This window comes from Sander vitreus, chromosome 9, assembly GCF_031162955.1.
Source record: "Sander vitreus isolate 19-12246 chromosome 9, sanVit1, whole genome shotgun sequence".
In the NCBI taxonomy this organism is placed as follows: domain Eukaryota; kingdom Metazoa; phylum Chordata; class Actinopteri; order Perciformes; family Percidae; genus Sander; species Sander vitreus.
In genome coordinates this window covers 16,216,760-16,229,259 of record NC_135863.1, presented here as the reverse complement: position 1 = coordinate 16,229,259, position 12,500 = coordinate 16,216,760, and the positions used below count along the sequence as shown (strand labels likewise).

General features: G+C 40.5%; 1 protein-coding gene across 1 annotated transcript in view; it reads left to right on the top strand.

Moving 5' to 3' along the window:
* fbn3 (fibrillin 3) overlaps positions 1-12,500 on the top strand; it is a 65,207-nt gene that overhangs the window by 30,337 nt on the left and 22,370 nt on the right. The window contains exons 8-15 of the mRNA XM_078258925.1: positions 1,178-1,303; positions 5,927-6,052; positions 9,149-9,301; positions 10,358-10,570; positions 10,713-10,856; positions 11,141-11,260; positions 11,453-11,578; positions 11,669-11,791. Of these exons, the coding sequence (XP_078115051.1) occupies positions 1,178-1,303; positions 5,927-6,052; positions 9,149-9,301; positions 10,358-10,570; positions 10,713-10,856; positions 11,141-11,260; positions 11,453-11,578; positions 11,669-11,791 (1,131 nt within the window). The remainder of the gene's footprint in view (positions 1-1,177; positions 1,304-5,926; positions 6,053-9,148; positions 9,302-10,357; positions 10,571-10,712; positions 10,857-11,140; positions 11,261-11,452; positions 11,579-11,668; positions 11,792-12,500) is intronic.

Here is a 12,500-nt window from a genome sequence, read left to right as displayed (position 1 = left end):
TATGCTGGGAAAGTATCTAAATTGAGTTAGATGGCCATAATATTAGAAAGATGTCAATGTATTGCATATGATCTCTTCAACATGTAAAGGGCTTTTAGTAGCTTTTTCAAAGGTTTTACAAATTCTGTTTATTCGTAACTTTTCTTTCAGGGTCATAAAGGACGTACAGTAGTTAAGTACAATAGCTATTGGCTGGAAAATATACTGTATGTACCAATAATTATTGATGTACACCTGGCAGATATTTGGACATGTGTTAAAACATATCAAAGGGATGTAACACAGCCTTCCATAAGATGTAGTAATACCATGATCCACCCAACTATATGTAAAAGTTTGTATATGTTATTTATGAGGCAAATTCAAAAAGGTAACACACACACTAAAGACAACTAAACCCCAGAGAGCCTACAGCAATGTCTCTCTGGCAGAAGTACAAAGCACACCTGACCATGAATCCAAATGCGATTGCACTCCAGGCTCCACATCAGGATGTTGGCTGGTAGATGCTTTCTTTCTTTGGCAGAGAGACGGAATTTTAGCCTTTCTTAAAAAAGAAGCAGAGATTAAATGTATTCAAATTAATAGAAACAGACTGCCTGGGTCCTGCTTATTGACTGGAAATGTGACTGGTGTGTGTGTGTGTGTGTGTGTGTGTGTGTGTGTGTGTGTGTGTCGGTGTGTTCCAGGGTAGACAGGATTAGAGGTATCCACAGTTTCTTACAGGAACCCACCCTCTGACATACTGTATATGGGGAAAGTGACTCACATTGAATGCTGGGAAAAACTTACATTTAAAAAGCCATTTCCTATTCAAACAACTTTCTGGAAGTGGTCTTAGACATCAAGGAGCCGAGTTACTTCTCACTTTTACCTCATTCCCTTTACAAAGATCTAGAACAGAAGAAAGAAGAAATGTTTTAGTGACAGAAAGTGTGCCAGAAACATGCTCTAAAATGTGCTTTGAACCAAGTTAACTGATATAAACTTATACTTTTATAGAATACACATTGTTTGAAGTCTGAGTCCTAGTTGTAGTTTTTTGGTATATTACAAACATATTGTAGGATTCTGCATCTCTTAAACCAATGCTCTGCATGTGGCGGTAGTTATTAGAACCTTTGTTCTTTTCTGCTTTTGCATCTTCTCAATGTCTGTCTTTCCTTCCTTCTCTTAGATGTAGACGAGTGCCAGGCAGTGCCAGGTCTTTGTGCCGGAGGTAACTGCATCAACACTGTGGGATCCTATGAGTGCAAATGTCCCGCCGGCCACCGTCAGAGTGAAACCAGCCACAAATGTGAAGGTGAGATCTAAAAACAAAAAGACTGAGTCGTGCATTTAACTAAAAGACATGTTCAACAATAAAGTAAGAAACCTACATAACGAGGACCAAAGGTTTTAAAAAGGCATTACAGTAAAAAATGGATGACCATCAAATCTGCGCAACCCTGGTCAATGAAGAAACCATAAAGACTGGCGGGCATCTTTGATGTGCTGCCATTACATTATTGTCTAAATTGCCAGATGATTAGTAACAGGGTAAATATTATTAAGGTATGAGCTGGATCTCAAACACAGTTCTTACATAAAAAGGCAGTAGGCCATTGATTTCCTTTAGCTAGACATTTGTTTCCAGATGGCTTCATGGTTTTTGATATCTAGCTGATACTCTCAACGTCTTTATCGAGGACTAAAAACAGAAATGAGAACTTCACTCTATAGGAAGTGGGATAATACTATAGGTTGTAGCAGTGAGTGCAGCTGTCTCACCTATTCCTCAGGCCTACTGCAATTTGGGTTAAGGTTTCAACAAACTATTGTCGCTAACGAGCTTACTAACTAATTCAGCATTTAGTCTGTAAAACATAATGCCAAATGCCCATAATACTTTTTTCAAAGTCAAATCTTTTATTTCTGATCCAAAAATGCAACTGATTTCACTGATATGAAACAAAGAAAACCAAGCTAGTGTCAGCATTTTTAAGCTAGAGACTTTATTATTAACAGAAATAACGACTAATAACTACAAGCTGATTTTAAATTTTAAATGTAATGATCGACAAAGTAAAAATATATCGCAAAATATATCAACTCTACTTGAATGCTGAGTACTCAAGGATTTAAAGTTATCACCAATCCAAAAGAATCCATTGGAACTTAAATTAGATTTTGTTGAGTTACTGGTGAGACACTCATGAAAGGTACACTTTATGATAATTGTGGTTTTGCTGGCATCAGTTTACAAATCTCTACGGGCGTCTGAAAAGTGACAACATTTCAGAGTTAAAGAAGTCTGGACGTGTGCACATTAACACACACAGACACATGGAAACACAGACACACAGAGTGGATTCACATTACAATGTGTTGATTGGATGGAATTTAAACAATGCCCAGGCTAAACAGTCTGATAGTTAGCCAGACAGGGCTTGTGTCTGTTGGACTGAAGCCTATGTGTTCTTAGTCTTTAGGGAGGATTAAAGAAAGCTCTTAAACTTTTTCAGCCAGATTACATCTATTCTACTGAACAAGGCCAAGGCCGTAGTGTATCAGTGTATGAATTATTATCCAAATTCTCCTTTTATTAACTTGTAGCATGGATGAGATCTGCACCAGATACAGAAAGAAAACTAGCGTCTCCACTTCAGATTCATTGCAAGCAATTACAATGACACACACCAAAAAGTGATTTATGTCGCAGTGAATAAAGGAGGAAACAGGGAGGATGACTTCACTAAATTCACCAGAGTCCCAGTTTCAGTTGTGGTTTTGGGTGAATGCCACCAACGGTTCAGGACTTACATACAGTAAGGAGAGAATGAGCACTGCTGAGCACTGCTCAAAGATGTTTGGGCGTGGATGCTGTAGACACATTCCAGCCCAGAGAGGGCTGAACAGTTATACTCCAAGGACACTCTGAGACAAGGTAGAAATAAAGCAGGAGTTTAGGATTAGAAAGTCCTTCTACCTTCTACCCCCTACATGGTCATTTTTACCTTAAAATACACACATCCTGCCTCTTTCCACCACTTTACTTAGAGCGTTTGCTTTATATAGATATATAGCAAAGGTGATCGTGGTCACAACAAGACTAGAGCTGCAATTAATGATTATTTTCATGTTTAATCTAAAATCGATATGATGATCAACGATAAGACTAAGATAAGATTCTCAATTTGTCTGAAAAACAATTATATAAACCAGCCAAAAGCAATGAATCCTCACATTTTAGATGCTGGAACCATCAAAAGTTTGAAGTTTTTGCTTGTTAAACTAAGTGAACAATTACTTGAGTATCAAAATATATAGTTATTGATTAACTAACAAACTGATCTTGTCAGCATTAAACAGTACAGTATGACTCTGAAAACGCAAATTGGCATACCACTTTTAAATTGCACAATTCAGCAAATGGATCTTCAAAACTGTGTGAATCTTTTGCATCAATGCGTTAGTTATATGAAAAAGCCAGCATTATTTTCAGTTTTTCACTTGAAAGAGATGTCAGCTCTGTTGTTTATTTGTTTATTTTAAGATTTATCAGGCAACTTCATCATTTGACCCATGCAGAGTGAGAAGAGAAAGAGTTCAGTGTTTGCAAAGCTTGTAAAAACAAAGGAACAGTTGTGACGTGTATCTGAAGTCATGGATCGGCAGGAAACCCATGTTTAGTGAAATCTCGAAAGCAATCAGACCTTGGGGAAGTTTTATTGAAATGCCCTCCTAGCTAATGCACAAACAGGCCTCACTGAGAGCTTTCACAGTGAAATTACTGAGGTTTTGGAGCATTTAAGATAAAGTGCAGTTAAGATGTCATGGGTCTCTGATCGTTTTGGGCACAACAAGGCACCTGGTTTTATGGCCTGCTTTTAGTTCAGACTGTGCTTAACATTCTCTCCGTTTTCCCCTCCTCCTCCTCTTTCTGCTTTTTTTCTGCTTCTCCTTCCATTTTCCTTCCATAAATACAGTCCTTTGGCTCAAAACCAGCTGTTAGTGCTGAACAAAGAAACACTTACAGCATCTGGGAGACTTTCTCATTACACACACGGACCTCCCCGTTGCTCTGACACTCACGGATTCTCACGCACTGACACACACACACACACACACACACACACACACACACACACACACACACACACACACACACACACACACACACACACACAGTTTCAAACATCACATTTTAGATTAAATGACACAATTGAAACTTTATCCTAGTTTTCAGAATCAGAATCAGCTTTATTGGCCAGGTTTGCGTAGACAAACAAGGAATTTGACTCCGGCTAATCTTTGCTCCTATATTATACTGTAGATATTTACACAGTTACACAGGCAGACCTGACGGCTCAGACATTTATCCAGGTGACACATTTCCCTCCACACAAACGGTCAGTCCCACAGTGCTACGTCTCTGTGGAGCGTAATGTCTGGCGTGTTGTTGTTACGGCTGACACAAGGTTTATTTGGCTGGGCTTTTACAGACTCACCTAGGCCTTCTGCCACTGCTGTCAGACAGAAGTCAGCAGGGGAAGAACAGCCTCTTAGCTTCCCACGGCAGGCGGTACTACACACAGCCACGAAAAACCCACAAGGATATAAGTTACACACTCTTTACTCCTAGAAAGACAAACACTAACACACCCTTCACTTTTTCAACTCGGCACACACACACACACACACACACACACACACACACACACACACACACACACACACACACACACATACCACGTCTGCGCTATTGCTGTAATTATGCCCCGCAGTGGTGCAGTAATTACGTATGTGTATGAATAAGCGTGACACATCATAAAAACCCAATACCTTCTGGAACTTCACTTTGGGTTCCCCCGTCATGGAGCAATGAGGCCCCCTCATTCTGAATATTACAACTTAATGCCATCATAAAGTGTACCACACCAAGGTGGGCCCTGCCAAGCACCGTGCCCAGGTACTCTCAGACACGTCTACATTTCTGTGGCATGTTTAAATAAGGTCAGGGAATTCACTGTAACCTTGGGAATTTTATTTCTTTTAGTACAGCCATTTATTTCAATTTAGTTGCCATTTGTAGATTGGAAGCAATTGGAGATACCGCAATTGCACATATAATCAAGCCAAATGCTGAGCGGTATACATACATATGTTTTGAATTATAACATTGCAGGGTTCCTTGTGAATGGAATAATTTCCCTGCAATATATTTGGTGTCTGTCCACATTTGGGATCCTCGTAAGATTGCTTTGTTGTCTTATCCTATTATTATTATCCTATTATTGTCTTTATAGGCTGATCATTGTTTTCTCTTTTGCCCGTTGACAGGGCTGGGTATCATTCAATTTATTTATTTTTTTTACTTTTTTTGATATCTTACTTTATAGGTATGTAAACAAAAGAAGCCAAACTTCTCAAAGTTGTTGCCTACTCATAGGCAGCAGACCAAAAAGATTGGCTGAATAATATACAGTCCATAATTGACCAAATCATATTATAAATTAATAATATAATATAATAATATAATAATAATATTATAAGTACTTAATAGTTTATGCTTTCAGTAAATACCCAGCGTGACCATGTAGTTGTAATTGCGTAGTAGTTTGATTTACATTGTTCTTCTCTCACAGAGCTTTCATACTGACTCACAACCTTGAGTTTCAGCCTGAACTGAACTCACCAAAAGTTAATTAATTCCGCATTTAGTTGACTGCAGATCCATTTGATTTGCTTAATTTTTCCTCAGAGAGAAACTGTTGCCCCAGTGCAATAAACTTTTACTGCAGCGTGCTACTGCTGTGATGTGTCCTGTGATGTGATGAGGTATTTATGATGTAACTGTATATGTGTGTGTGTGTGTGTGTGTGTGTGTGTGTGTGTGTGTGTGTGTGTGTGTGTGTGTGTGTGTGTGTGTGTGTGTGTGTTTCAGACATTGATGAATGCAGCACCATCCCTGGTGTATGTGATGGGGGAGAATGCACCAACACTGCTGGTAGCTACGTCTGCACCTGTCCACGAGGCTACGTCTCCAGCACAGATGGCTCCAGATGTGTGGGTGAGTCTCTTTCACACACACACACACACACACACACACACACACACACACACACACACACACACACACACACACACACACACACGCACACACACGCACACACACACATTTCCAACATTTCTCTAACTCATTTGTGCAGTTCCTCAACCCCCCCCGGCTAGCTAAAAGCTTCACATCTGGCCACTTCCGTCCCTCCATCACTGCTTCCTGTGAGTGGAGTTCTGATGAGTCAAGCTTGCCTGTGGTCACCATGTGCAGACAAACACACTTGCACGCACTATTTGGCCTTGACTGCATTAACCTACTCTCATGTTAGTGCCCCTCTGACTCAATCACACACACGATGACACACATGCAGTGCATACTTCACTGACATGTCCCATGAAACACTACCAGGTGTTAATGTATTCCTGCAATCCTCACCAATCATGGCAGCCACAGTAAAATACAACCAGGTGTTAATACATTATTTCAAGATTTAGCCCCAAAACGGACAGCTCAGGGTCTTTCTGTATCAGCATCACAGGCCCAATAAAAGCTCCTGAAGCAAAGTAAAACCTCTGGATTGCTGTAATTGGAAATACTTGTTTCCTCACAGTTATTTTGTAGTTGTCATACAATCAATCCTCCATCATCCGTGGAGCTTTTTATGAAGACATGCTGCTGTAAAAAGCCTTTTCTGTTCTGTGAATTTATATGAATAAAACGTGTGTGTGTGTGTGTGTGTGTGTGTGTGAGAGAGAGAGAGCGAGAGAGAGAAAGTGGATCCCACATTGACACAGCGCTCCAATCACCCAAATCCAAAAGTCTTTATGCGTGTCCATATTTTTCTTTTTTTTCCTATCTCCACTTTCCTACTTTGTCCTGAAGAGATATGTTACTCTCTCTATATATATAGCTCTTTTTTTCTGAGTGTGTGGATCACACCAAAGCTCATTCTTCCATAACAGTTCAGTGATTTACAGGAGAAAGTCTCTGGAACTGTAGACATTTCCATCTTTTTTCTCTTGTTCCGTCTCCTCTGGCTGTTTTTTCTTCTTCTTTTTTAACTCTTTATCTCCAAAAGTGAAGCATTCTCACACTCTCGTCATCCTTATCTATCTTACCTTTTCCTCTTGGACCTTTTTTTCCCTCCCACCTTCTGACATCTGGATCCTGCACCTTGTTTCCTTCAGTTGTGGTTTCCAGTTGCTCTTCTGCAGCCTGCTGAAGAGAGAAAAAAAGACAGAGCAAATAACACAAGTGCCAGACACAACCCCTATATATCCTTCCTCTGTCTCTGTACCACTTCCAAAATGGAAAAGACTAGATTAGGAGGAGACAGAGATAAGTAAACCCATACAAAACCTAACTAGACTGGGTCAGGTCCAAACCAATGATCTAAAGTCACACTTTGACACAAACCTGGGCTTTGAAACACATCTCATAAACTCAGCTGGTTTTCTCTTCATGTGACAGACACACTTTGACGCAATTTCCCATACTTTGTGGTCAGAACATAAGGTGATGAGGTGCCCTCATGTTCTGGAAGCAGCAGGATGTATAGCTCTGGTCCTGGAGGCTATACTGTGTGGCTATTGGCCTGTGTTTTGTGGGATGTACTGTACCGTGGTAAAGTAGGCCAGTGGGAGCTGTTGGGGGCCTGACGGTAATCAGAGCCTAATGCCCTGTCACACGGTGGAAGCTCGAGAAAAAAAAGACCTGTCCAGTCAGTCAGTCTGTAAAAACACCTCAACAAATGAAAGCATATGCTTGTGTAGTGGAGCAACACTAGCGAGCAAACCACGGTCTGGATCCAATTTAAGTCATCATCATCCACATCAGCAAACCCCTCCATCTATGTTCCCCCTCTCCTCCACCCGGCCTCTAGCTCGCTCATTCCTATGGGATGTTTTTTTAATTGTGTGTATTTATGTACATTGGTGCGTGTATCTACGCATTTGTACAAGCATATAGGTGTGTATTTATGCACGTTTTGTGTACGTGCCCGTTTATATATATGGGAATGCGTATCTGTGCGTGTAATTGCATGTACATTTGTGTGTACTGTACAATATGTGCTCCCATACACAGCGCAGCCCCTCATGTTCTATCTAATTGGCAAGAATTGCTCCACATGGAACTGATTAATTCCAGACGGCTGGCTCATTAGTGAGTTAATCGACTTGTGCTCCTCCCTCAACTCCCCCCTTCATTCTGCTTTCCCCTTTTTCTCCCCCTTTTTTCTGTAGCTGCACTTAAAATTCTCTTTCACATTTGTTTTCCTCTTAGTAAAATAATACACATGCATTATCTCCCTCTCACTACTCTGCCTTTTTACCTTTCTTGGTATTTTCCTTAAAAGAAACCCTTGTCTCTCCATTTACTGCCCACACACGCTCTTTGAACCCTAGACCCTTCTCCTGCCTCATTGACTCGACCTGGAAAACTGTAACAAATAAGACCCCTTTTGGAGGCCCTTCAGATGCCTGCTGTTAGTCGAGACCCCAAGCAACCTTTCTCGCTGCCAGCCCATAAAGAAGCTTCCTCCCCAGCCACCATGGAAAGGCCATGCCAGCTCTCTGACTTACAGCACTGCTGTTTTTGAGAGCAGCAATTACCTGTACCATTTTCCCTGCATATAAGGCAGTGTCAGTGGTGGTAATATTACTTAATTTGTTACCTGAAGTCCTGCATTTAACGAATAATTTAACACCAGGCTGAAAAACAGTGTTTCACTCTCTGGATAAAAGTTTTAAGTCTGTTGTACCGCTGACCATACCCAGAAACACTGATGAGAGTTTGGTGTTGCACCTGTAACTACACTTGATGTCACAGGGTACTGGCACACACTGGAGTACACTGCTACATCAAGATAAGAGTTAAAACCACTAGAAGCCAGCAAAAATAAGAAATTTCAGATTCTGTTAAATTAAATTTGTCTTTCTCAGCCAGGGGAGACATAGAACATGAGATACATAGAACATGCTAAAACACATTAAACACATCAGCTATGTGTATCTTTTTTATTTGACTTTTAATGACTATTGAGCTGAAACATAATGTTGCTGCCTGCTCAGTCGTCTAATTCTGTTAATGCTTCTCCTCTTACTTCAGATCAGCGTGTGGGCACCTGCTTCTCCGCTCTGGCTAACGGCCGTTGTGCTGCTGAGCTGAGCGGTCAGTACACCAAGATGCAGTGTTGCTGTGACACAGGACGCTGCTGGGCTTTGGGACAGATCCCCGAGATGTGCCCTGTCAGGGGTTCCGGTGAGTATACATTACGTAAAACAAGATCCACGTTTCATATGCAAGCTGATCCCCAAAAAGTGATAGATATGAGCTTGAAATCAGGACAGAACATCCATCACCTTCTTCCTCTGCTGAATAAAAACTGGCAGTCTACACAATAGATTGTCTATGACTTGGCATGAGCACAGGCAGTAAATAAAGCCATGACAGCGTTTCACAAGCCACATTATTTTAACACAGTAATGTTAAACTAGACAAGAGTATGTGTGTGTGACAGAGAGGGAAGAGCCTCCACTCAAACTGATGAGCATGATGTCATGAGCACAAACTAAACAGAGAAAGATGGAAAAGATTTGTTTCAAGATAATGACCAGTGATCTCTGGAAATTCAGAAAGCTTGTCCTCTGCGTGAGACTGTGTGATCCAAAACTGATCTGTTACAGAATGTTCTGCTGCTTTCACTCACACCGCCAAAATTAGATGCGTGCGTTTTTGATTTATTCTGACTGTCAAACTAAGTGAAGAACATACAAACATACAGTACTATATATGTATTCTTCACACACATAGACATATAAATACTGTAGATACATTTATTCATATATACAAACATACACTTTAACAATACACTAGCCCTACTGTAACTACATGCCAAAGCAGAGTAGAGTAGATCATTATGCATGCACATTTTCCACTAATTACTTGGTCAGGCTTTGCTCCAGTCAAAGCATATCTGAAACCTGTACAACAGTTAGATGGTAAACTTTATAACAGACTTCAACAAAAGAACAACAAATGTATTGGGAAGTGCAATAGCCTTTGTGAGTTATGCAATTCCAGGAAACAGTGAGTACATTACTATAGGACCTTGAGTGATCCAAAGTGCTTTTGAGTCTCAATTACTATAATAAACCACATAAACTGTTTAAAAACAAAATCTTTGCTCGCACAACTTGAGAGCTTATGAATATGTTGTTCCTCAGCTACAGCTGGATGGAAACTAATGAAACATAACCTACAGTTGAATGCATCCACTGACTTCCCTGTTCCCTGTGATCTTTGTCTCTCTTGTAGACGAGTTCAGGCGTCTGTGTATTGTGGGTGTTCCCCAAGGACACGGCTTCCCTAATGGCTACCCCAACGGACACTACCCCAACAACAACGGCAATGGGTTCAACTATGGATTCAAGTTCCCCAGCGTACCCAATGGTAACGGCAACGGAGGAATCGGTGGCAATGGCGGAGGAAGCTTTGGAGGCAATGGAGGAGGACACCAACGTAATATAGGTAAGTTGCTTCGTGGATTTGAATAATCCTGTTAAATGGTATTAGATAAAAGGGGTCATTTCTCAGTTGGAAAACATTCTTATATTATGGCATATTTTTGTTTGTCTGCTGTGTTTTATTAATGTGTGTTGTGTATTCTCAGGCACTGTTTCTATTAACGACACCATTGATGTGTGCAAACATTTTACCAACCTGTGTCTGAATGGACGCTGCATTCCAACACCCACAAGCTATCGCTGTGAGTGCAACATGGGCTACAGACAGGATGTTCGCGGGGAGTGTATCGGTAAGAAACATGCTCTCACACACTGTATAATGCATAAGTGCACATCAGGTCCCTACAGTTCTCTATAACCTCCCTGAGCCATATAGGGAGACACAGTGACTATGTGACAGTGCCACAGTAAATTGCATGCCTTGCACTGCCATCTTCTGCCGATTTAAGGAACTTAATACAAGTGTACTGTATGTCAAAATGTGAATTGTTTTTTTGTTTGTTAAATATTTAAATCCATTCACTCTGTCTGGATATGTCATAGTTTTTTGTGCACTTTATTCTTTTCTCCACAGATGTGGATGAGTGTGTGAGTAATCCATGTATCAATGGAGACTGTGTCAACACACCTGGAGGGTACCACTGCAAGTGTCATGAGGGCTACCAGGGAACCCCTACCAAACAAGCCTGCATTGGTATGTCTATCTGTGCTGTCAAATTATATTACTGTAACAATTCCCCATGATGTTTCATACACATGCCGATGTTTAACATACATTTTTTACATATGTTTCACTGAAGTAGTTTGTTGCACAATTTAGTATGACTGGTGGTTAAAATACAATAAAATAAGCCACGTGCATCTTTCCTCTTCCTCCTCTCTTTAGATATTGATGAGTGTATTGTGAATGGGGTGATGTGTCGCAATGGCCGCTGTGTCAACACAGAGGGAAGCTTCCAGTGTATCTGCAATGCTGGCTTTGAGCTCACTCCTGATGGAAAGAACTGCATCGGTGAGAAGCTAACCCAGGAACAGGTCGAACTTCACTTGAAATTTTGACCTTTATAAATGTGAACTTAATTCTCCTCTCATTTCCTTCCAGATCATGACGAATGTGCCACCACCAACATGTGTCTTAATGGCATGTGCATCAATGAAGACGGCAGCTTCAAGTGTATCTGCAAGCCTGGCTTTGCTTTAGCACCTAACGGACGCTACTGCACCGGTATGAATGATTTATAAAGTACAAACACAACTCTTGGGCCAAACAGGCTGCCGTGTTGACAGATTTGGTGTTTGTTGAAGTCCTGCAGATCCCTTTTTAAACCCATTTGTGTTTTGTCTGACTTTTTGAAACAAACCAGAAATTTCAGAAATAGATAGATATATGTATGAATTTATGAGTCTTTGTTGAGTAGGAAGCTTCAAGAGTAGCTGCCATTTTATTGCAGACACACCATAACACTGACAACATTAACTCCCCATGATCTGATTCCTTATCAAGCTCTCTGTGATTTCTTCTCATTATTGTACGTCATGCATTTACTTATTTTAAATTGAGCAGTAAGAATTGTATAAGCAGAAGAAAAGTTACAGATGGACTTAACCTAGGGGACTCATTTTATTTTTGCCGAAAAATTGTAAGCCTTTTTTTTTTTTACTTTCATTTTGCCGTGTTGCTCATGAGTTAGCTGTGAGATCAGTGAAAATTGAATCCTATGAAAACAGTGACTTGCATAATCCAAGATGGTTGAAATTTCTTGTACCTACTATATGTTCTATCTGGAATTATGAAATAAACACTCACCATTAGATGTATAGGAAACTCATAATCCTCTTTAGTTTACCAATTGAAATAGCCCATTCTGTACACACCTTAGCTCATAAACTGAAGCTGACACATGCCGCATACATTATGTGCCCTCTCTTCATCA